This window comes from Puma concolor, chromosome A3 (genome assembly GCF_028749965.1).
Source record: "Puma concolor isolate L17-30 chromosome A3, mPumCon1.1.hap2, whole genome shotgun sequence".
In the NCBI taxonomy this organism is placed as follows: Eukaryota; Metazoa; Chordata; class Mammalia; order Carnivora; family Felidae; genus Puma; species Puma concolor.
The window spans coordinates 19,959,120-19,984,591 of record NC_141669.1 but is presented as its reverse complement, the minus strand read 5'-3'; the positions used below and the strand labels follow the sequence as shown (position 1 = coordinate 19,984,591).

Below are 25,472 nucleotides of genomic sequence, written 5' to 3'. Positions count from 1 at the left end.
ACGCACCGCCAGCACCATGCAATGCAAATTTAAAATCAGGTTTATTGGCAAAGTTTAATGAGCAGAGAAATAGGACACACAACCCCTCCATTGCTGCACAGCTTAGCCCGGGTGTAAGCTGCTTCAACTGTGGCCATGCTCCCTTCGTGTTCTATACTTTGGAAAGAACCAGGGAGTAGAAACCATCCACACAATTATGTAACAATGACGACATCCAGATTGGAAGCAGTTTTATTAGAAGAGGGGTCTTCAGAGCTCACCGGCTGGCGTCGGCCTGTCCTCTTGTTGAATCAGACCTGTGGACCTAGCCATTTAGCTAGCTCGTTCCAGGGGAGGAGAGGAGCTGTGGGGGCCCTGGTCCCAAGAGCTCTTCCTACACTGTTATCATCCTGTTTTGTCTTACAACTGTCCTATACTATGTAAGTGTTGCTACCGTCTCCGTTCTATGGATGAGGCTAAAGAAATGCATCTAAGATGCTTCATGACCTTCCAGTGCTTATAATCTAGCTCAGGAATCAAAGTGAGGACAGCTATCTCAAAATTATAAGACCAGGTTCGGGCAAGGTGGTGATGAGGCAGGACTGATCTGCTACATGGCAGACAGGAAGTGACTTGACAGGACGTGTCTTCCCCACCACCGCCCGGGCTTTGCCCTGGATCCAAAGGGACCCAGGTGAAGCGTCAGTGACACACAGAGGCAGAGGTCATGGACTTGTCTGTGGGAGGAAGTGGAGAATAAGGCCTTTAACACGTAGCTATAGGAACTCACCTCAATAATACCGTGAAGGGGAGGAAGGTGCCCACGCTGGCTCCTGCTGCCCTCACGGCCGCTCCTTGGTGCAGGAGGAAAAGTCTGACCGGGAGCGCTGGCAGCACCTGGCTGACCTGGCTGACTTCGCTCTGGCCATGAAGGACACACTCACCAACATCAACAACCAGTCCTTCAACAACTTCATGCTGCGCATAGGTAAGGGCTTCAGGCTTGTCTGCTCCTCGATGTGTTCCTCTGACACAAGGGACTCAGCACATCAGGAGGGAAGAGGACTTAGCCCTGAGGCATTTAGGTCGAGGAAGGCCACATGGTCACAGCTTTGGGACCTCAGGGATCTCTTCCAGATGTTCAGACCACACATCTGACAAAATGATGGTTAGCTGTCTGTCCTGTACTGTTGACCGTGAAAAGCATGCCTTAGGAGTCCGGCTGGGAAGTCAGGATATTTCCCCAAGCAGTCCTGTGTGCCTGCCCAGGCCTTTGCTGCCTCTGTCCAGCCTGTTAGGAGTTAATGTCACCTGCTGCCCTTATTGGGGGTGGGGGTGGGGTCCTCACTCCTGGGTGAGGTCACAAGACACTTGCAAGTACCAGATATGTGTTGCAACTGTCAACTTCCACACTGCATACATTAGTTAGCATATTGGGGACAGCTGACATTTGCCAAGGACAGGATAAACAGGGGACATGCCTGCCCTCTGGTGGCTTAGAGACAAGCTTCAGGAGTAATGTTACAGATTTAGGAGCTCTGTGGTTGGGGTCGGGTGGTAACTTCTCTGGGGGAGGAGTTGATGGCTTCTGAGATGGGATGATGACAAAATGTGACATGTGGCTGTGCTTAATTTTATGCTTCTACACCAGGCATGAACAAAGGAGGGGTACTGGCTGGGGTCATTGGAGCCCGGAAACCACATTATGACATCTGGGGCAATACGGTCAACGTAGCCAGCAGGATGGAGTCCACAGGGGTCATGGGTAACATTCAGGTATGTCCAGCGAGAGCCGAGCATGTGCTCAGACCCAGGGACCGGGCACAAAGTCAGAATAGGGGGTGCTTTGCCACATGCTACTGCCTCCTTTCTGTTGGCCCAGGTTATCAAGTTGGTGTTTTTGGAAGATTAAAGGCAAGGGTGGAAAGGGATGCCTCAGGAGAAGGGAGGAAATACTTCGACCCCATTTCCAAAATTTAGATTTAAGTTTCTGGTAAGGCTGTCCTGCCTCTTGGAATGAACTACATCTTGTGCCAACAGCCAATACCCTGAAGCCACCCCCATGGCAAGAAAGCGCCAGAGTGGGGAGAAGAGACAAAACAGAGTGATTCTGGGGACAGGGAGCACGGTCACTGGGAGAGGGAAAGGCCCTAGGCAACCCCGCATCCTGCCACTGTCCACTCTGTGCCTGTTGGCATGCAGATAAGGGGCTTAGCCCAACAGTTCTGGAGAGCAACACTCCAGGCAGGCTGATTGGGGCCTGTGGGCCGCATGTGGACACCCTCTGGGCAGCTGAGCTCACGCTATGTTCTCCCTCCACAGGTGGTGGAAGAAACACAAGCCATCCTTCGGGAGTACGGCTTCCGCTTTGTGAGGCGAGGGCCCATCTTTGTGAAAGGGAAGGGGGAGCTGCTAACCTTTTTCTTGAAGGGGCGGGAGAAGCCAGCTGTCTTCCCTAACGGCTCCTCAGTCACCCTGCCCCACCAGGTGGTGGACAACTCCTGAACGGCCGCGAGCCCCACAACAGTCCAAATGGGAGGGGAGAATCTGTTTTTTGGAATCAAAGAAAGGCCTTGGGAAAGGACAAATGACCAAGCCCCAACCTGCCCAAACTGTTGGAAGTGCACACTCACATAGACTTTAGGTTTAAAAATCTCAAGCCTTCATTTGTTCATGGATACGTGAGCTCTGAGGGTGGCCATACTATTCCTCAGCGTGCCTGTAGCTTCCTCAGAGAGTAGGGGTCTTAGGCATAGTACTGGAACAATCCTTCCAGAGCCCGGGTCTGACCAGCCCTCCCTCCCCCAGAGAGGCCACGGCCACTGTGAGCGGGAACGTATCCGAGGTGGGACAGAGCTGCCTTTGCTGCGGGGCTGGGGGCACAGGTGGGAGAGCTGTGCTTCGGACGAGGACCTGGCGGGACTCGACAACCGAGCGGCCAGCTGCTCTCCCTGGCGCACACGTGGAAGGCCTCTTTCAGGCTGGAGAGCTGCTGGTCTCCGTATGGTCCGGGCTAGGTGAACCGGCCCTCGTGCTGATGTTCCTGATAATCTTGAAAGGTTCTTCTGGAACCCCTGCCACCTTAGTCATGAGAGCAGAAAGTGCAATATTTCCTTTTACCTGGTGGGAGGGAGGGAAAGGGAATTTATTTCTGAGAGAAAAATATATAAACAGATCTTCTACATTTATATTTTTAACTTTCTGTTAAACACTTTCCAATATTGCCTTGCCTCTTGAGCTCTTGCTACAGTCGCCTTTGCTACTGCTTTAAAAGAGAATTTACAGGTATTGATAAAGAAGACGGTTTTATTAAAAGCTTTATTCAACTTGGATGTGATCACTGTGAAAACTGTTAATACCAATCATCTGAAAAGCGCTAAGTGCTTTGCTAACTCACACCACTCATCCTTACCACATGCCTAGAAGGCAAGAGCCTGAACTAAGACCTCTCTCTTACTCTCAAGCTGCTTCCTTCTAATGGTGGGCCGAGCTGGCTCTACGAGTCCCCTGTGCTCCCACACACATAGGTTACTTCCTGGTCATCGGGTCCAAAGAGGGACCACGGTAGAGACCTGGCTGCAGCTCTGGGGCAGGAAGGGGGGTCAGGACTCCTATCAGGCCTGTGCAGCATGGGAGAGCTTGCAGAAGACAGATGAGGGAGGTCTGCTTCCCTTTGTAACCGCTGAGTTTGAGCAGACTTCTGATCGTGCTTTTTTATAGCTGACCTAACACATTCAACTGACGTGTTTTAGAAAACAAAGCATTTGCCACATAGAGCCCTGATTATCCACAGTATGTTCTCACACCATATTCTTTATGAAACGGGCCTAGAATACACTGCTTCAATCTAAGGATCAAACACGTTTTCCTTAACTGTCATTCAGGAACCCAGAATGTTGTAAAAACTTTATTTTCAAAAGACTCAGGAAAACGAGGCAGAATTAAAGCTTTCATAAAAGCTACTCTTCAGTTGAATGGTACATACTCCCTCTTTCACAAAATGCCTTCTGCCCCACACACATTCTGATTTTCAGCTAAAATATATGATCAAATCAATACCTCAATTGTCCAAACTTGCCCCTTACCATCATGATGAGATGAATGTTCTCATTACAAGGATGGTCCCTAGGCAAGGGCTCTGAATCTTTCAATAGTTTTCAGTTCCCAGGACCACACCTGGGACTGTGCACAGTATTACTTTACTCACTTTTGACATGTTCCCAGTGAAAATAATATTCTAGGAGACCAGGCTCATATCCAACCTTTCTCCGTTTCTTGCAAACGAAGTAAACACTTGATGCAGGGGCTTCGTAAAAAACAGATTTTCATGGGATGCTCGCTGTTCTTCCCATGAAGTGGATGAGGCGTCTGTCCCTAAAATAGATTAAATCAATCTCATTTAGTGCAACTGGGGGAACCTGAACCTGGATCACTGGTGTTCTGGACCCACATAACTTTTTTTTTCTTTTGGTCTGGAGGAAAGAGGCTGCCCTTTATTGGACCAATGAAGTTTTGAGACCCGAACAGACCCTGCCCAGAAGGAAGCCTAAAATCTGCGGCAGCTTCAAATTTTCCACCTCCTAAAAATATTTTTTCCTATTTTTCATTATTGCCCATGTCACATTATGATGGTATATTTAACTATAAAACTGTATCATAAAGCTCTCTCAGCCAGCCCTAAAAAATTCCCATCCAGAGAAGGGTCTCTAGAGAGCGACATATACACTCGTCTACTTGGCTTCTTAGTGAAATGAGTCTTTTGGCTCTCTTCATCACAAGTGACCCTCTGACAGCCTCATGAGCTGTCTCTCTTCAGGAGGGGTCTCCAAAGAAAACAAATCTTAAACTGGAGGAGCATTAGCAGACCTGGATGGAACAAAGGAGAGGGAACAAGGGTAAATTATGTCTACTACCCGCAAAAAGGAGAGAAAACTGGTAGAAAGAAGGAAAACATTTGGGACACCTCGGTGGCTCGGTCGGTTAAGCGTCTGACTTCCACTCAGGTCATGATCTTCCAGTTCCTGAGTTCAATCCCCCCATCAGGCTCTCTGCTGTCAGCACAGAGCCTGCTTCAGATCACTCACTCTCAATATCTCTCTCTCTCAAAAATACACATTAAAAAATATATTTAAAAAAAAGAAAAATATTCTTTGTATTTTACTGAGTACATTTCTGGTAGATTAACAGAAGAACGGGTCTCCAAAGGTCCAACTGATGTAATCTACCTATTTTACCGTCTCATTCAACCTGAGTAACGCTGAGCACATTGTAATCTCTTCACTGAGGCATCCTTCCTCTCACCTTGGTACGTAATGGTGACGTCAGTTGGAAGGGTTGTCGTGAGGTCCTTATACAGCAGTCTAGCACAAAATGGGAACGACCGACCCTGTGGCTCCACTTTGTAAGTAAACGACAGCAAGTTGCACAGCGAGTTTCTCTGCAAGGGCCCAGCCAGAAAGGCTGCAAAGTCTCTCTAAGGGGTGTGGGGGTCAGAAGAGAGACACAATGTATGATGACTACAGTTCCAAAGGCAGTGAGTGGTTGTGACACTTCAAACAAACATGTCTACAAATATAGGGCCCATTAATCAAATTTCAGAGAACTAAACAAAAGAGAAGCCTGTAAAAAGGACTAATGATAAAGATGTGAAGACTTAGTGGCATCCGAGAAAGACCTGCAGAAAACACTAAATAAACGGCTGGGGGTTGGGGGCGTAAGGGAGATACAATTTCTGCCAAGAATTTCATTGTCTTCATACAGTTGGCTAAGATGCTTTGTGTCTGTGTCCACGTTATCAGTGTAAGTTTAACTGACAACTAAGAGCTTCAGAGTCATTCTAAATGCATGGGTGGAACACAGCTTCTAAAAGTCATATATTCCTTATCTGTATTCATTTCCTGTCTACTTAAAAGCACTTTTTTTCTCACCCAACCCTAGCTCCAATGCAACCCCAAGAAGGTAGGCCAGAGTTCAGGCAAAGATGGATAGTATTCCTCTATGTATTACTCTGCTTTGCAACTATACCTAAGATTCAGCAAGACACTTGGTACAGAGTAAGTACTCTATAAATCCCTGCTGAATTAACAGTACAGAAACTGTATAGGCATTCCTCAGAGATACTGTGGGTTCAGTTCCAGACTGCTGCAATGAAGCAAGTCAAATGAATTGTTTGGTTTCCCAGGACAGTTATGTTTATACCATACTGTAGCCTATTAAGTACACAATAGCATTATGTCTAAAAAACCAATGTACATATCTTTTTAAATTTATCTATTTTGAGAGAAAAATTGAGAGAGAGGGAGGGGCAGAGAGAATCCTAAGCAAGCTCCACACTATCAGTACAAAGCCCAGCATGGGCCTTGATCTCACAAACTGAGATCATGACCTGAGCTGAGATCAAGAGTCGGTCGCTTAACCAGCTGAGCCACCCAGGCACCCCCCTGCCAATATGCAGATCTTAATTAAAAAACACTTTATTACTAAAAAATGTTGGGGCGCCTGGGTGGCGCAGTCGGTTAAGCGTCCGACTTCAGCCAGGTCACGATCTCGTGGTCCGGGAGTTCGAGCCCCGCGTCAGGCTCTGGGCTGATGGTTCAGAGCCTGGAGCCTGTTTCCGATTCTGTGTCTCCCTCTCTCTCTGCCCCTCCCCCGTTCATGCTCTGTCTCTCTCTGTCCCAAAAATAAATAAACGTTGAAAAAATAAATAAATAAAAATAAATTAAAAAAAAATAAAAAATGCTAACCATCATCTGAACATTTAGTGAATCATAATCACTGATCAGATCACCATAACAAATAATGAAGAAGTTTGAAGTATTGAGAGAATTAACAAAATGTGACACAGAGACACAAAATGAGCAAATGCTGTTGGAGAAATGGCACAAATAGGCTTGCTTAACAGAAGGTCGCCACAAACCTTCAATCTGTAGAAAAACACAATATCTGCCCAGTGCAATAAAGAGAGGTACAATAAAATGAGGTATGACTGTACTTTGTGAAGGGAAGAAAGGGTCAAGTATAAAAGCTTGACGACTACCATTCGGGAGTGAAAAATCCCTTAACCAGCATCCATGCTTCAACAGCATCCAGAATTTCAAAAGGGGAAGAAGGTGGAAAATAACTTGTATATAAATAAGAAACACGCATCAGAAGGACAATGGTCAAACTTCTGGCTCAGAATTATAAAGCATTTTAAATACAAAAGAGGAGTGCCTGGGTGGCTCAGTAGGTCATGATCCCAGGGTCATGGGATAGAGACCCACATGGGCTCTGTGCTGAGTGTGGAGCTTGCTTAAGATATTCTTTCTCTCTCTCCCTCTGCCCAATCCTCTACTTGAGCATTCTCTCTAAAATAAAAAAATAAAAATAAGGTAAAATATAAAAAATAACTTGCCCCCCACCTTTTTTCACCTTTTGAGCCTATTCTGGGCTAATAAAATCCTATATGAGATCCCAGACAGATACCTGAAGTTGATCTGCCTGGTACTTCCTCCCAGCGTAAGCATTTAGGTATTCGCAGAGACAGAACAGGAAGTGCTGAATATTAGTCTGTAAGTATTTTGCAGATATCTCCTCTAGGGGAATGAAGACTGGAACTGAATGGTGATGTATCCGAAGTGGCTTCTGTATGACAAGGTCGACAAAATAGGAATCCAGCAAATTTCCCTCAAAAGCAGTGCTGATGCAGACACAGACCCCTCGGCTGGTCCGTTTCCCACTGAGCCCTGAAGCAAACAAGTTGATACCTGTCAACACATGTCAGCAAAGGTAGTTTCTTTCTCGGCTGTGCAATCACTTCAGCACTGCCTCATACACACAATATGTTTGTTGAATGAACAATCAAATGTTTGTTGAATGAACATAATAGACTCTTTATTCTGACGCTGCCTCACTTCAGATTTGAGTTGTTAAAACCATGGAAGATGGTGGAAAAGATAAAACATCCTTATATCAAATTATGGAAGAAGAGATTTAGAAATTTTCATGTTACTCCTTTTTCTGAGTGTCAAATAATGTATGATAGTGCAGTTCCTTCCACAATCCTCTTATGCCATAGATAATGGGCAGGATAAATCCCCATTATAGTAGGAAAACAGAGACTTACTAGGTTGAAACAACTTGACCAGTGATATCAAGCCAGCCAGCAGCAAAGGCAGTTCTACCACAGGGTCCAACACACACTAGAGCTAAAATGAATAATCTAAGCTGGCCACCAACCAATCTTCTGCAAAAAGTGGCCGATTTTGTAGGTGAAGATGCCCACAAACAGTATGCCAGCTTTGTGTGTATAGGCTGAAGAAGGCAAAATCCATGCTCATGAAATAAGTCCAGGACTAATAATATATCTAGCAAACCAATGCACTAGAGACAAGAGACTCAGACTGAAACAGGTCAGAAAATAAATTATACCTGTAAAACGATATGCCTGCAAAATGGCTTTCATATTTTCCTCTTTTCCTCCCACAGCTTCTTGCTCACTGATCTCCAATGTTTGGTCGGGTTCTGCATTGGCAGTAGATGCTTTAATCTGCAAAATATGCAGCAAATCAAACTGGGTGCAAAGGGGCATAGCACAGGGTCCTTGCCCTCACATAAATGCAGAGTATTTTTTATTATGTAATAAGTGTATTATGCTACAGTGACCCATTAGTGCTATGAATCCACAAGAAAGGAAAAATTTTGTGGGTCACTGTGCTAGAAATCAGAGTAGCAACTGTGCTGGCCCAAAGAAGAATCAGGACTTTGATAGGAATGGAGAATATTGTGAGAAGAAAAAGAAAAGGGTGTAAAGCAAGTCTAGGATAAGCACAGGGTAGCAAAGCAATGAAAACATGTCATACCACAGCTTGCGGGATATAGTTAAAGCCACGTGACAGGCACTGAATGTTTGTATCCCTCAAAATTCATATGCTGAAACCTAATGCCCGATGTGATGGTATTTGGAGGCAGGGCCTCTGGCTGGTGATTAGGTCACAATATTGGAGCCTTCATGAATGAGATTAGTGCCCTTGTAAGAGACCCCAGAGAGCTAGCTCACCCCTTCCAGCATGTAAACTACACTTCTAGCACTTCAACTACAGTGAGAAGACTACCATCAATGAGGAAGTAGGTCCTCATCAGACATTGAATCTGCCGGGTCCATAATCTTGGACTTCCCAGGCTCTAGAACTGTGAGAAATGTGTGTTGTTGATAGGTCACCCAGTTTATGGTATTTTTGTTCCAACAGCCCATATTTGACCAAGACACTGTGCTTAGTGAAAAATTTATAACCTCACAAACAAAAAGGGGAAAAGAAAGACTAAAAAAAAAAATCAGTAAGTATTCATCTCAGGAAGCTAAAAAGCAACTTAAATCTAAAGAATAGAAGGAAGGGTATAGTGAATTATGAGAAAATATCAATGAAAATGCAACACAAATGTGTAAAAGAGAAAAATCAATAATGCCAAAAGTTGGTTCTTTAATAAAACTGATACAAAACTGATAACAAGACTGATCAAGGAGAGAAAAAGAGAAGAGTGATCACAAATTACCAATCAGATTAAAAACTGAGACAATGCTACTGATCAATCCTATTCACAAGATAGTTGTTTAAGAAGCTTCAAACAACTTTATGGCACAAAAACAGACACTCAGATCAATGGAACAGAATAGAGAACCCAGAAATGGACCCACAGACGTATGGCCAACTAATCTTTGACAAAGCAAGAAAGAAGATTCAATGGAATAAAGGCAGTCTCTTCAGCAAATGGTGCTGGGAAAACTGGACAGCGACATGCAGAAGAATGAACCTGGACCACTTTCTTATACCAGACACAAAAATAAACTCAAAATGGATGAAAGACCTCAATGTAAGACAGGAAGCCATCAAAATCCTCAAGGAGAAAGCAGGCAAAAACCTCTTTGATCTTGGCCACAGCAACTTCTTTCTCAACATATCTCCAGAGGCAAGGGAAACAAAAGCAAAACTGATCAGGACCTCATCAAAATAAAAAGCTTCTGCACAGCAAAGGAAATAATCAGCAAAACTAAAAGGTAACTGATGGAATGGGAGAAGATATTTGCAAATGACATATCAGATAAGAGTATCCAAAATCTATAAAGAACTTATCAAACTCAACACCCAAAAAATAATCCAGTGAAGACGGGCGAACATGAATAGACACTTCTCCAAAGAAGACATCCAGATGGCCAACCCACACAGGAAAAAACGCTCAACATCACTCATCATCAGGGAAATACAAATCAAAACCACAATGAGATACCACCTGTCAGAATGGCTAACATTAACAACAAAGGCAACAACAGATGTTGGTGAGGATGTGAAGAAAGAGGATCTCTTTTGCACTGATGGTGAGAATGCAAACTGGTGCAGTCACTCTGGAAAACAGTATGTAGGTTCCTCAAAAAACTAAAAATAGAACTACCCTACAACCCAGCAATTGCACTACTAGGTATTTACCCAAGGGATACAGGTGTGCTGTTTCGAAGGGGCGCATGCACCCCAATGTTTATAGCAGCACTATCGACGATAGCCAAAGTATGGAAAGAGCCAAATGTCCAAGGACGGATGAATGGATAAAGAAGATGTGGTATATATATACAATGGAGTATTACCTGGCAATCAAAAAAAATGAAATCTTGCCATTTGCAACTACATGGATAGAACTAGAGGGTGTTGTGCTAAGTGAAATCAGTCAGTCGGAGAAACACAAATATCACATGACTTCACTCATATGAGGACTTTAAGATACAAAACAGATGCACATAAGAGAAGGGAAGCAAAAATAATATAAAAACGGGAGGGGAGGGTGCCGGGATGGCTCAGTCGGTTAAGTGTCCAACTTCGGCTCAGGTCATGATCTCACAGTTCATGAGTTCAAGCCCCATATCAGCCTCTGTGCTGACAGCCCAGAGCCCACTTCGGATTCTGTGTCTCCCTCTCTCTGCCCCTCCCCCACTCACATTCTGCCTCTCTCTCTCTCTCTCTCAAATAAACATTAAAAAGTAAAAAAAAAAAAAAAAAACAGGGAGGGGGACAAAACATAAGAGACTCTTAAATATAGAGAACAAACAGAGGGTTGCTGGAGGGGTTGTGGGAGGGGGGATGGGCTAAATGGGTAAGGGGCATTGAGGAATCTACTCCTGAAATCATTGTTGCACCATATGCTAAGTTGGATGTAAATTAAAAAATAAATTATTAATAAAAATTAAAAAAACAAAAATAAAACAAAACAAACAAAAATAAAAACAAAAACAAGAAGGTTCAAACAACTTTAAATGAAATGCAATTTACCAAAGATGACCCAAAGGGAAACAGGAAATATAAAAGCTTTATATTAATCAAAGAAATTGAATCAGAAACTTAAAACCTTCCCACAAAGGAGGCCCAAAGTTTTACCAGGTAGTTCTTTACAAATATTTAAGGAAAAACCACACCGATTTTATGTAAACTTTTCCAATGAACAGAAAAAGAGGAAAATATATCAACTCTCTTTATAAGACCCAGTTAAATTTGATGCCAAAACCCGAAAAGGACATTAAAAAAAAAAAAAAAAAGCACAAGACAATCTCAAGAATTTAGATGTAAAAGTCCTATTAGCAAATATTAGCAAATAGAATTCAACATTATATAGAAAGGTAATACATCAAACCAACTTAGGTTTATTCTAAAAATGTAAGCCATTATCATTCAAAAACCAATCGATATGTATCACCACATTAATAAAAGCCATACAACCACCTTAATGTATGCAGTAAAAACATTTGATAAAATTCAATACTTGATCACAATTAAATGAGCAAGCTAGACATAGAAGACCATTTCCTTAAACTGATAAGAGTATGTATACAAAATTTAGAGCAAACAGGTTGACCCTAAGATTATTTCTACTCAACAATATAGGAAACAACTTAGCTAGTAGAATAAGGCAAGGAAAACAAATTACAAGGATTGGAAAGAAGTAAAACTGTTAGTGTTTGCATATGACATGATTCCAGATGTAGAAATCCCAAAAGAATAGAGAGATAAATAGAATTAATGTAGATTTAGCAAAGTTGTCATAAAGTCAATATATAAAAATCAAATATATTTCTACATAATACGAAAATAAAATTTCTAAAAGATAATACATCAGAGGCTATTAAAATAGGACTTGTGGGTCAAACCTATCTTGACACTTATTTTTGTAAATTAAGGTTTGACTGGAACACACCCACGCACGTACTTATTGTCTATGGCTACTTCACAGTACAACAGCAGAGCTGAATAGTTGCCATAGAGACCAGGTGGCTCACAAAGCCTAAAATAATGACTATCTGGCCTTATACAGAAAGTCTGTGGACCCCTGCCATATACGTTAACATCAGGAAAAATCAAATACATAAAGATAAATATACTGAATGATGTTTAAGACCTCTACACATGGGTGGCTCAGTCGGTTAAGCGTCCGACTTTGGCTCAGGTCATGCATGATCTCACGGTTTGTGAGTCTGAGCCCCACGTCAGGCTCTGTGCCGACAGCTCAGGGCCTGGAGCCTGCTTCAGATCCTGTGTCTCCTTCTCTCTCTACCCCTCCCCTGCTTGCAGTCTGTCTCTCTCAAAAATAAATAAACATTAAAAAATAATAAAAAAAATAAAGATCTCTACACATAAAACTGCACACATTAATAAGAGAAATTAAAGAACTAAATAAATGGAAAGATACATCATGTACACTGACTGGAAAATGCAATATTGAAAATATTTCAATTCTCTCCAAATTCGTGTATAGATTCAATGCAATCCCAATCAAAACTATAGGTTTTTTGGAAACTGACAGCTGATTCCCAAATTTATGTAAAATTCAAGGGGCCAACAATAGCCGAGATTATTCTGAAGATGACGACATATATGACAGGTATCCAAACTTACAGTAAATAAATCTCTTGTACCCACATGGAACAGAACAGGCCCACAGTGGACCCAAAGATCCATTACAACACAACGGGAAAAGAACGGACATCAAAAAGTGGTAGCAAATGCACTGGATATTCACATGGAAAAACAAAAGTAGTAGTATGACTTCTACTTCATCCCATACACAAAAATCAATTCCAGACAGACTGTAGTTCTGAAAGTAAAAAGTACAATAGAGTTTTTAGAAAATACCACAGAACATCTTCACCATCTCAAGTTAGGCAAAGATTTATTAAAAGGAAACAAGAGCAGTTAAGTATAAAATTAGACTCCTAAATCAACCTTCATTAAAATGAAGACTTTCTTTTCATCACAAGACACCATTAGGGTGAAAAGGCAAGCCACAGTCTAAAAGAAGATTCGTAATACATATACTAAAGAATTCACATCCAAAATATGTAAACAATTCTACAATTCAGTAAGAGATACACAACGCAATAAAATTTTTGCAGAAGCCTCAAAAAGCCTATTTCACAACAGAAGACTTTCAAGTATCCAATACAGGTACTTAACAGCATTAGTTATCAGGCAATTGCAAATTACTCCGCCATGAGATACTGTGACACTCAGCAGAGTGACAAATTTTTTAAACTGACAATATCAACTACTGGTAAATATGCAAAATGATGGAAATCTTTTACACAGGTGCTGGGAATGTAAAATTGGTGGAATCACTTCCAAAAACTGTTTGGCAGTATTTACTAAGGACAAATATGACCTAGCAATTCTACAAAGTATACGCCTGATAGAAAAGTATGTATTTTTACATTAAAAGACAGGAACAAGAATGTTTCACAGCCCTGAAGTGAAATAAAATAACCCAAATGTCGCCAATACAATTAAGTAAATAAATTGTGGAATATTCATAAAACGAAATTACTACACAGCAATTAAGTAAATTGTGGAATATTCATAAAATGAAATTACTACACAGCAATAAAAAAGAATGACCACTATGTGCACCAGTATGGATAAATCTCACAGACAGCATTCAAAAATAACAAGTCAGACATAAGTTTACACTTTTTACATTTATATAAAATTCAATGTAGGGTCTTATGAAGCATTTTCCTGGCTGTGTAAGAGTTATTGGAGAAGTAGATATACACGAAGAGAAAACAACGAGCAGACTACTCCAATAATCCCAGCATCCCAATCCCCTGGTAAATATTTACAACATATGTGGATAATACTTTGGAAGCACAAAGACAACCTAAAGGAAAATTTGGCAGGTCTTGCTGACCTATCCTGGCCAAGAGAGAAAACTGAAGAGAAGGAAGCGTCAAAGTTCACTGTGAGGTTTCAAGTCTGTAAGGGAAAGATGGAGGTAATGACAAAAATACCAATGACCCATCAGGCTGAGACTGAAGTAACAAGCTCCTGTCTACAAGTGCAGGTTAAGAGGCTATTATGAAGAACTTGCCTGGCCTATCAGTAACGCCTAACAATTATTGGTTGACATTGATATTAGCTGACTCTACAGAACTGATCATTTGAGAGGTCAAGGACTGAAATCAATCCAGTAAGATCACAGGTAAAACCCATTATACAAATTGTTAATTCCCAGGTCATGCTTATTCTTTATGCTCCAGCAAAGCTTGCTAACATGGCCCCTGTACTCACTCTGGCTTGACGCTGTTTCACTTCAGCCCTGAGCTTATCACGCAGACACCTCAGTTTATGAATTTTGGTCCCAAGATCGCTCTCTGCTGTCTCTCTCGGCGGGTCTTCTAAGTTTTTACAGGATCTGCTCATTTGAGTCTCTAGTCTTTCCAAGTGAGCTAAAACACCTGAGGAAAGTAAAAAGGCAATTTCACAAGCATCCAGGGATTTCTGACTCTGGCCACAGGAAGAATTTCAGGGATGAACAGAGGGTTAACTCCCTTCTTAGAACTTTGACCAGCTAAAATGTTAGACATTGGCCATGATTTATAAAACCAGAGGACCTGACAAAAAGAATCAAGAATGAGCAGCCTTATAGGTTGAGCACTAACGTACAAGCAGTTCCTGACCAGGACAGTCCAACGTGAGCATAATCTGAATGTAACTCATGTCAGTTATCTATGATAAGGACTGGGGAAAACAGGGTCACCAAATTCACTGACTCTCTCAGACACTGTTATTAAAACTGTAGATTTTTACATTGGCTTTTATGCATGTTTCCCCAAAGTGCTAATGCATAGCTCTTTGGATTCAGACATCCAGAAAGTCTTAAGTGTTTTGAAGCTCTGAGAAGTATTATTCACACAGGACTAAAAGGACACTAAAGGGAACTGTCTACCAATATTACTGGGATTTAGAAAGGAAAACAAGTTCACAGTTGGACAGAAATTCAAAGGCAAATATCAGTTCCCAAGAGACTAAGGACCATCACAGTTTCATAATGCCAATCAAGTCTAACAATAAAGCATTTGCTGCACATTTCCTACACATTAAGACCCCGTGCTAGATGTTTTATTTGCACATTATGTAAAGAATTAAAGCATGAAGGGGCCCCTGGGTAGCTGAGTCGGTTAAGCGTCCGACTCTTGATATCAGTTCAGGTCATGATCTCAAGGGTGGGATCAAGCCTTGGGTCAGGCTCTGTGCTGACAATGTGAAATCTGCTTGGAACTCTCTCTCTCTCTCTCCCCTCTTCGCTTGTCTCCTCCTCATGCTCGCGCGCGCGCGCTCTCTCTCTCAAAATAAATAAGCTTAAAAAAAAAATAAAGCATGAAGATAATTCAGTTCTTATTTTCTTTCCACAACCATCACCATAAGGCTACTACTTGCCTCCATTTTCCAGATGAAATGAGCGCAGAGAATGGCAAAATAACTTGCCCAAGGCCACGTTATTTCTAATGGCAGGGCCAGGACACGCCCAAGTCTAACCAACACCGAAGTCACTGCTTGGCTCCGATCCTTCCACAGGTGTAATGCATAAATGACCCCACCCAAAAAAATCCTGGAAAGGAATGAGACCTCAGTGACTAGAACTGTAGCTCCGAATATATAAACACTAAGCATTATTATGAGTGCAACCTATCCGTTTAAAAAGGGGCAGGAGCCTAGAAATGTCTGAAATAATTTCCCATCTGCAATGAATAATCTTAGCTGGCCTGTGCCTTTTCAGTCTTCAGTGTTTGGATCTTTCACCATAATGCTCCCAGCAGGCCGGGTCACACATCCGTTAGAGGAGGAAAGGGTTGTTTTGATCTAGGCGTCCTCTTTGGCAGCAGTACTAAGGGGGAAAAGGCGACCCTTTGAATACCTCCTTTGGACTTGTCATTCGCCCACTCCATCTCCTCGGTTTCCCACCGGCCTTCCTACGAAGTTGTGCAGGCAAGCCTTAATAGGGACCCAGATGTCCTTGCTGGTAAAAGAAAAAAGGCAAGAAAGTCACATCTATTCACACTTGGGGTGTCGCGAGACACCCCAAGTGACACCGCTAGGACGCCCCTTCCCTGACCCGTCCTACCCTGCCCGTTCCCCGGTCCTAGCCGGCAGTCTACTTGCCCCCGCGCGTGCCCCACAACACGGCTTTAAGAGGCTGTTCAGCCTTCCACCGCGACCACGGTCTCGTCCGCCACCGGGTCTTCTTTTCCCCTTACCTCTTCTCTAGCTCACCCAGGCCAAGGTGGAGTTCCCGCCGTCCACGCCTTCAAAACCAAACCAATCGGACCCAGCGTGCTTTGCGCCGCCACCGTACAAAAACATGGCTGCGCTCAGGGCCCCTCCCTCATCCCGGCATGCACCGGGGAGTAGGGCCGGTCTTTCTGTGGGCCCGGAAGATGGCGGCCTCTGGCGCAGAGCCGCAGATCCTAGTCCAGTACTTGGTGTTACGAAAGGATCTGTCGCAGGCTCCATTCTCCTGGCCGGCAGGCGCAATGGTAGCGCAGGCTTGTCACGCAGCCACCGCGGCCTTGCACATTCACCGCGACCACCCCCACACGGCCGCTTACCTTCGGGACCTGGGGCGCATGCGCAAGGTGGTCCTCGAGGTGAGGCACCCGGCGGAGGGGGAGGGGTGCCGAAGTCGTCGGGACCGGAAGTGGGTGTGGTCTTGGTGCAGAGGCCTTACTTGGTCGAGTAGGTGTGGCGTGAGTGGGGAGGAGTCTTCTAAGTAAGGTTTGGGAAGGTTGCCGAGACTTGAGCGATGGCCCCGGGAGCTTTACTTCGGCCGGACGGGGGCCTGTGTGAAGAGTGAGTGGACATTGGGTTATTAAGACTTCCCGCCCCCTTCCGCTCTCATCGGCGTCCCTCTTAATAGAGGGGTATGACACCTAATTATTTGAAAAATAAATGTGTACATATATTGAACCTAGCTTCATAAATAACCAGATACCGCTGGTGTAAAATAGAGGTAAGGTTCGTTTTGCAGGCGGCCAAACAGATCTTACCCTTACCTTTTCCCTTTGTCAATTCTGCTTCTGGAAGTGTAACCTAGGAAGATACCAGATACCAGACGCATCGAAGAGCATTGTATAGATCAAGAATATTCATAGGAACACTTTATAATAGTAAAGAATGTGGAAATCACCAAATTTCCAGCACTAGTGATTGGTTAATTTTATGCTTAAAATGTGCTATTATAAAGCTAGTATAAATCACGGTTTTTGAAGCATATTTAGTTGGCATGGAAGAGTGCTCATTATGTTATGCTAACCGAACTATATTCTAACTACAAAATGATCCAGATTTTGAAAGGGAAAACTAAGGAAATACATCCACATATTGAGCAGGTGGTGAGATTTGGGTTATTTTCTAATGCTTCTCTATTCTTTTTAGTTTTCTACATTAAACACATATTTTACTTTACATTATAAAATGTACTATAAACAAACTAGAATCCTAGGGCGGAAATGGGATAATCCCTTAATGGCCAGCTGACAAAGCAGATTGTCTTTCAAGAGAAAGATTTCTGTTGGGTAGTAAAACATCAGTCAGTAACCTAGGGGGAAGTGTCTTGAGAATCTATGAGTAGACAGAAAAGAAACAGATAGCTTTTCATTTAGACTTTTTATAGGAAGAGGACCTCAAGAAGTCATCTGGTTCAGACATCTCCCTCTCCCACACGTTCAGGCAGATAATATATTTATTTACCCCTTTTCTCAGATGAGAGATCTGAAGCCCACAGAGATTAGACGACTTCCCTTAAGTATAGTAGATACCTGATGAGAGGTGCTTGGGTGGCTCCGTCGGTTGAGCATCCGATTCTTGATTTCGGCTCAGGTCATGATCTCACATTGGAGAGAGATGGAGCCCGAGCTATTAGCACAGAGCCTGCCGTGCTTAAGATTCTCTCTCTCCCTATATACCCCTCCCCCACTCATGCTTTCTTTCTCCCTCAAAATAAACTCAAAGGTTGCACCATCACTAAGTGGCAGAGCAATGGACTCCCTCTGACTCACTGTCCTATGCTGCTATGTGGTGCTGAAGGGGGGGGGGGGGGGAGTCCATGAGTTCTCCTCCAGCATGGCTGTGCCCAGAGGACTCTAGCTAAAGAGTGGCAATCCCTGCATCCTCCTAGTTGATAAGACAAACCTCTAGTTATCTTAATGGCTTCCGCCCTCACAGGCAAAAAATATACATTATGCCAAATAACACACTATCTTTTTTTTTTTTTTTTTGAGAGAGAGAGAGAGAGAGAGAGAGAGAGAAAGCATGAGTGGGGGAGGGGCAGAGAGAGAGGGAGACACAGAATCTAAAGCAGGCTCCAGGCTCTGAGCTGTCAGCACAGAGCCCTATGCAGGGCTCGAACTCACAAACCACAAGATCGTGACCTGAGCCGAAGTTGGATGCTCAACTGACTGAGCCACCCAGGCGCCCCTAACACACTATCTTCCTTTTGAGTGCTAGCTTTAATACCTCCTATTAATGGGAGTCAGTGTGGTGACAGAGAAACAATCTGAGAAGGATGTTAGAGAATGGTTTGCCCTCTGAGCTAACAAGTGGGAACTGTCCCAGCGAAAGGAAAACCTTTCCAGGTTTAGGAGGGGGTCCGATGGGAGGGGAGGATGGAGCTCGAGGTGATGTGTTGTTAGAAATCTTTTCATAGTCCACTCTTAACATCACAGCTGGCTGAAGCATTAGGGATAGCTGTGTGGACACCAGCCAGAAGAGAAGTAGAAAATCTAGAGAGCATAATTACTGACAACGCATACAGCATCTCAAGAGGGAAGAGAAAAATCTCCATTTTAGAAACAAGCATATTAAGCCTGTCCCTCTCCAACTCCCAGGCAGCTTATCTAAGGTCCTACAGAGAGTGAATGGCAAGTGGGGCAGTAAAGCTGTTGCTTCTGGAGACACGCTCTACAGCTCCTTCGTTGAGGGAGCTGCTCTCCACTTTTCAGTCCAGAGGAAACCCCCCTACCCACCCCCCCACACACACACACTTTTTTTTCATTGCCTTCTGACACTTCCTAAAGGGGCCATTCAATCTGTGTTCTGTGCTCTGCTCCTGGTAGGCTGCAGATGAAAGCACCCTGAAGGAGCTGGCTGAGACCCTGCAACAGAGCAACATTGACCACATGCTGTGGCTGGAGCAGCCAGAGAATATCGCCACTTGCATTGCGCTCCGTCCCTACCCCAAAGAAGAAGTGAACCAGTATTTGAAGAAGTATCGATTGTTCAAGTGACTCATGCTATCAGTTGCCTTGATATCTTTATCAGCTGGATCCAGAAACTGCGTGCCATCTATCCCTGAGCATCGTGTACTCCTTTCAATGGCAACTCGTTCTTCTCTTTAGGCTGTGAGTGTTTCTGGAGGGTCAAACACATGTTCGTATTAAAGTTGTCATTAATAAGTACTTCCTCTAATTATTTTTGATTTGTTCAGATGGGGAAAGTAGGTAAGCAGCAATATTGTCCGTGGGTCATGGCTCAAATAGAAGATTTGGTTAGACTCCTATCCAGGGATCAAGGGAACGCCCTTCCTTCTTTATTAGGAATAATAGAGTTCTTCCAGTCACCCAGGTTTTCAATTTTGCCTTTGAATTCTTTATTTCTTATTCACATCTAGATATATTCATTGAATCTAGGACAATATCAATTTCAAGATACACCATTACTTTACATGTTGTTAAGAAAGAAGAGATGCTGCCAGTTAAGACACGCGATTAATCATAAGATGTATTTCAGTTTCAAAGGTGTTAAAATACACATACGCGCGCGCATACACACAAATACGTATGTATTTGGTGAAATTTGTCAAGTACTAGAGCTATGGTAGTTTTCAGGGCTCCCACCCGGTATCAGGCTCTCGTTTTGTTCATCGGAGTGTCCCACTGGTGACTCCTGTGTGTCCTGGCTACCGTCCAGCAGACTTTCTGACACCAGGTTTGTTTAGAACCATTGAGCACCCTGTTCGGTATAGACTCCTACTTGCTCTTAGAATAAAGGTAACATCTTCAGCTTAGCCTTCAGACCCTCCACATTTATATTTCCTACCCACCTTTTTTTTTTTTTTTTTTTAATTTTTTTTTCAACGTTTTTATTTATTTTTGGGACAGAGAGAGACAGAGCATGAATGGGGGAGGGGCAGAGAGAGAAGGAGACACAGAATCAGAAACAGGCTCCAGGCTCCGAGCCATCAGCCCAGAGCCTGACGCGGGGCTCGAACTCACGGACCGCGAGATTGTGACCTGGCTGAAGTCGGACGCTTAACCGACTGCGCCACCCAGGCGCCCCCCTACCCACCTTTTTAAGTTTATCTTCTACTCTTTCTGTATCCAAACTTGAGGTTTCAACAAGGTACTCCAGTTGCCGCCTGCGGGTCTCTGGCCTGGGAGTCAAGTGTTCATACTCTTCCTTCCCCATTCCCACATCTGGACTTTAAACTATTTCTGGCTCAAGTTTGATCACCTTCAGCGAGTCTTACCCAGCCCCAAATGATAACACCCTTTCTGAACCTCTAGAACACTCTGTACAATGTTTTACATGTTTCTATAAACATTTGGAGACATCTACAGAAATTGTTTGGACATCTGTGAAGCAAAGGTTATAAAGGGTAATATCAGCAGGTATCTGTTGCAAGTCTACTGTGGCAGGCTGTATTTAGAGTTGAGGATATAAGGATGAACAGAAGTTTTTGCCTTCAGGTAGTGAAGAATCTAATGAGAAGACAGAAACCTAGATAATTCATGTAGAGAAGATTGTACAAGGTAATGTGGGTAGACCTTCCCCTTTCCCCCTAGATACCAAGACAACTAAGACACTAGATACAAAGATTTTCTGTTATAAGAGACGGTTGTTTCAAACTAAGAGAGTGGATGGAGAATTGCTGGGGGGCTGAGGGCAGAGCCGATTCCGGGAAGCCAAGTGAATAAGAGATTCAAGGAGGGGAGAGCAATCGAGTGCAGCATAGAATTTCAGTGTATAAGTACTGAAAACCTTTAGCAGTTGGGAACATACTGGTGAACTTGCTGAAAGCAGTTGAAATAGCATATGAGGATGGGACTCCGATTGCCATCTGTTGAGACAAAAATGGGAGGGGAGGCAAGAGGTGAGGACTATTCAAGAAGCTCTAATGGGAGAATGATTGAATGGGGGTTGGAAAGGTGAATGCTGGGTCCCATAGGGGGAATTTTCTTAGACGTTTGAGCAAGTTTATGGGTGAGGAGAGGGAGAGTAAGGAGAAGAGAGATTGAAGTTACTACATAGAATAACTGATAAAGTCCAGAAAAAGTGGGAAGAGGTGGGGTTAAGGACACAGGGAAGGACTGGCCTTGAACAGAGAGAGAAGGTGGGGGGAGAGAGGGAGACAGAGACACAGAGAGAGAGAGACTTTAATGAAACTGGAGGAAAGAAGTGGGGAAATTATATATATATATATGAGTTTACAGATTGGAGAAGGGAGAAAGTTGAAGGCTATCCTTATTGACTTAATTTTCTTCTATGAAGTAGGAAGTTTATAGCCTTTCATAACACTGAACAAACTTAGCACTGTATTATATGGCAAAGTATAGTGGTTAAGACCTCATACTCTAGTGTCAAATGGCCTGAGTCCAAATCCTGGCTCTCATACATTCAAATGGCGTGAACTCAGACAAGTCAACTTCCCTGAGCCCCAGTTCCTTCATTGTAGAATAAGAATGTACAGGAGTGCTCTGTGGATTAAATGTGTTAGTATGTACAGGTCCCTTAGGACAGTGCATGGGCACTTGGTGCTAGGACCTAAGCAGCCCTCAAAGAGCTGCCCTCAAAGAGCTTTCAGTCAAGTAAGTCAGTTTTCTAATTCCCTTTCTGCTTGAGAGTGATGCCATCCACAAACCATGAAGCGCTTCCTGCTATTTCCACTCAAGACAATTAGGAAAATGTTTCTAAATGACACTTAAATATTTTTTAAATTCTGAATTCTGCTGTAAGACAGTGATAAAGCCAAGAGAGACATGAGTGTATATAGCTGAGACAGAACAGCTCAGGCAAGTCCCTAAAGCTGAGATCTGAGGACAAATAGTATAAACTTCTACCCAAGAGGGGAAAGGACAGATATTCATGGTTGATCCCGAGTGAGCGCAAACCAGTAGGAGGGAAGTAGCAGACTTTCTTATTAGTATCAGCCAAGACCACTGTCATTTGAACTAGATCATTGGTTTTCAAAGTGTGGTCCTTAGATCGGCATCACTTGGATACTTATTGGAAATGCAAATTCTTGGGGCACCTGGGTGGTTCAGTCAGTTAAGCTTCTGACTTCAGCTCAGGTCATGATCTTACCGGTCATGAGTTTGAGCCCTGCATGGGCCTCTGTGCTGACAGCTCAGAGCCTGGAGTCTGCTTGGGATTCTGTGTCTCTTTCTCTGTCCCTCCCCTGCTCATGCTCGCTCGCTCTCTCTCTCTCTCTCTCTCAAAAATAAACACACATTAAAATAAATAAATAAAAGAAATGCAAATTCTCAGGCCCTACCCCATTCCCACTGAATCAGAAACTCTGGTGCTGTCTAGAAACAGTCTGGTCCCAGGAGGCAGTCAGCCTAAAAGACGAAGAATAAATGTGTGTGATTTAGAACAACATGGAGAGCAAGAATCTGGCACAAATACAGTATATCTGACCTTCCGTACTAAGTTTCCAAAAAAACGAGGTACTTGCCAATAAAACAAAGATTGTGCTGCAAGCCCTAGAATAGGTGATACATCCTTGAAAACAAGACTCTCCTATGCTTTGGTAAGTTTCTGATATGTGAAAAACGTTTTGGAATTAACAAAGGACTTGTTAATGTTAATATGTGCTAATCAATCCTGACAGTTTTGCGATGCAGGCCCCCTTATCTCACGTTTACAAATTCAAAAAGGCTTTGACTTGCCCAAGATCAAAGTCAGTGGCAGAACTGGCATTGAAAACCAGGTCTTTTGTCATTCCAGTTTTCTCTTAACCTCCTATAGTTGGCTACTAATTTGGTTTTCAGCCATCTAGCTACTAGAAAGTGGTTTGAAAAGGGGTCATGAGTAGTTCAAGTGCTGGGAAGCTGGATCTTCCACTTTAAATTGGTTAATTGGCATTCTGTATTATAAATCAGCCTCCTGTGACTGTGAGTTGTGTGACTCAATACCCTAGAGTCCAATTATCACTGGATGAGCTGACAAGATGGAGTTTCTGAACTGGTAGAGCTGAGAATCAGTGCCTAGGTCACTGCTTCTCGTAGGGCTGGCACAATGCAGAGGGCTCCCCTGGCGGGGCATTTAAAATCACGTTTTATTGTCATTTAATCAACATACATCTTCCCCTACAGATTCTGAGATGCCATCCTAAGAGCGTGCACTGCTTCCTGGTTGAGAATCTTGGCAACAGTGAACCACAGTTACTGTTTGGAAGGTGTTAGCGTGGAAAAATGGCTGAGAACCACATCGTTTGGCTATGATTGCCTCACAAGTTTTAGCTGTCCTCTGTCGTTAAGCTTAGCACATCTCCAAACTTCTCCTTTACTTAAGATCCAGATATAGTATGTCCTGAATGCTGGCCCAAACCCAGTTTTTAGCCGTGGGGGTTTTGCAAGGGCCAGATAGGTGGTGGCACCCAAGTTCTGAACATAGTTTCTTGGTAACTATATGATGAAAAGCAGATGGAGGAACAAAATGTCACTTTTATTATCAATGGGTTGGAAGATACAGCTTTATATGATAGCCTAAATGGGCTTGGTAATTTCCTGTCCTAAGGAAAGTGAGCAGGCAGAGCAGATATCACCAGAGTTGCTCCTTCCTACTGGTTCTGTGGAAACGTACAAATAGAACAAATCCCCTATATTCAGTCTATCAAACTTTGAGAGATTAGTTCTACCCAACTGAGAAACGTGGACCAAAGGCAATCATCCACCAAGTAGGTTATTTGTACAGCCCGCACAAGGAAGAGTAAGGGCTGGGGGAGGGGCAGCTAGGAGCACTGTGTTCCTTAACTCACTCTATAAAGACAGAAGTGGGGGGGCGCCTGGGTGGCGCAGTCGGTTAAGCGTCCGACTTCAGCCAGGTCACGATCTCGCGGTCTGTGAGTTCGAGCCCCATGTCAGGCTCTGGGCTCATGGCTCAGAGCCTGGAGCCTGTTTCCGGTTCTGTGTCTCCCTCTCTCTCTGCCCCTCCCCCATTCATGCTCTGTCTCTCTCTGTCCCAAAAATAAATAAAAAAAAACGTTGAAGAAAAAAAAAAAAAAATTTAAAAAGACAGAAGTGGGGATAAAGCATTCTGCCTCCTCCCCAGCATGGGATGTAAGGAATTCTGAAGCGCCAATGATCCAAGAGGAAGACTGATGTGACGATAGGTACAGGATGTATCTGCTGTGAGTGGGGAGGAAAGCTGGGACCTTAGTAAGGAGGTTGAATGAGACGATCAAGGCAGCTGGGATGATGTGGCTGCAAAAATGACTATTTTATAAAAGTTTGCAAGTTAAAAAAGAAAATGAACAGGGAAGATGTGGCCTAAAATTTAGTACAGGCAGGTGTCTAATGAATTACTTTAGATTCGAAAACAAAGCAAAACTGAGCAGGACCAGCTCTTCAGGTGTGAGGAAAGGAATTCCAGGTAGGACATTTGTTCTGTTGGAGAAAGGTCTTCTTGTTCATCGACCTATTCCGTGTATCCGTTTTCAAGTTGTCACTCGCCTTCCAGAGGCTCTGGTTTTAAAGGCCAATTAATAGGTATTTCACAAAGACCCATCGTCCTCTTGTTTAATTTCATCATGAATCACTTCTCAGAGGTATTATATTGTAAATGAAAGATGCAGCAGGGCATTCTATATACAGATAGTCCCTCATTTTTTCTGGTTGGATTTACAATGGTTGGGCTTAACAATTTTCAAAATTTTTCTTGGTGCAAAAGCAATATGCACTCAGGAGAAACTGCACTTTGAATTTTGTATTTGGTTATGTTCCTGGGCCAGTGATATGCAGGTACAACACTGTCTCACGATGCTGGGAGGCAAACCACAACTCCATCAGCCATGCGGTCATGAGGGTGAATAATCAACACACTGACGCTTCTGTATCCACACATGCAACCATTCTGTTTTTCACTTTCAGCATTCAGTAAAATTTTATTGGATACTGAACACTTTATTATAAAATAGGCTTTGTG

General features: G+C 43.3%; 3 protein-coding genes and 1 long non-coding RNA gene across 9 annotated transcripts in view; 2 read left to right on the top strand and 2 right to left on the bottom strand.

The window, feature by feature from the left end:
- ADCY3 (adenylate cyclase 3) overlaps nt 1–3,309 on the top strand; it is a 92,062-nt gene extending 88,753 nt beyond the window's left edge. For 2 of the 4 annotated variants that reach the window (XM_086700133.1, XM_086700131.1), the window contains exons 20-22: nt 844–967; nt 1,631–1,755; nt 2,302–3,309. In XM_086700133.1, the coding sequence (XP_086556259.1) occupies nt 844–967; nt 1,631–1,755; nt 2,302–2,484 (432 nt within the window). In that variant the 3' untranslated portion in view covers nt 2,485–3,309. Of the gene's footprint in view, nt 1–843; nt 968–1,630; nt 1,960–2,301 lie in introns of those variants that run through there. The other 2 variants (XM_086700132.1, XM_086700130.1) reach the window with 1 other exon arrangement.
- Nucleotides 23–16,662, bottom strand: CENPO (centromere protein O). 3 transcript variants are annotated; one of them, XM_086700134.1, is made up of 8 exons: nt 16,526–16,662; nt 16,186–16,287; nt 14,559–14,725; nt 8,389–8,506; nt 7,444–7,724; nt 5,281–5,452; nt 4,187–4,353; nt 23–3,099 (listed from the first exon to the last, which is right to left on the bottom strand). In XM_086700134.1, exons 2-7 carry the CDS (start codon nt 16,214–16,216, stop codon nt 4,217–4,219), a joined length of 906 nt encoding a protein of 301 aa, XP_086556260.1. In that variant the 5' UTR covers nt 16,217–16,287; nt 16,526–16,662; the 3' UTR covers nt 23–3,099; nt 4,187–4,216. The 3 variants fall into 3 exon arrangements, with proteins under 3 accessions (XP_086556260.1, XP_086556261.1, XP_025783153.1); XM_086700135.1 differs by having other exon boundaries at nt 4,242–4,353; XM_025927368.2 differs by having other exon boundaries at nt 7,444–7,703.
- A 1-nt stretch (nt 16,663) lies between these two features.
- On the top strand, nt 16,664–19,723 carry PTRHD1 (peptidyl-tRNA hydrolase domain containing 1). Its single transcript, XM_025927319.2, has 2 exons — nt 16,664–16,915; nt 19,382–19,723. Exons 1-2 carry the CDS (start codon nt 16,664–16,666, stop codon nt 19,550–19,552), a joined length of 423 nt encoding a protein of 140 aa, XP_025783104.1. The 3' UTR covers nt 19,553–19,723.
- Nucleotides 19,724–19,886: 163 nt separating this feature from the next.
- On the bottom strand, nt 19,887–21,721 carry LOC147582295 (uncharacterized). Its single transcript, XR_015248939.1, has 2 exons — nt 20,613–21,721; nt 19,887–20,367 (listed from the first exon to the last, which is right to left on the bottom strand). It is a non-coding gene; the product is annotated as an uncharacterized LOC147582295 (long non-coding RNA).
- Between the last annotated feature and the right edge of the window lie 3,751 nt (nt 21,722–25,472).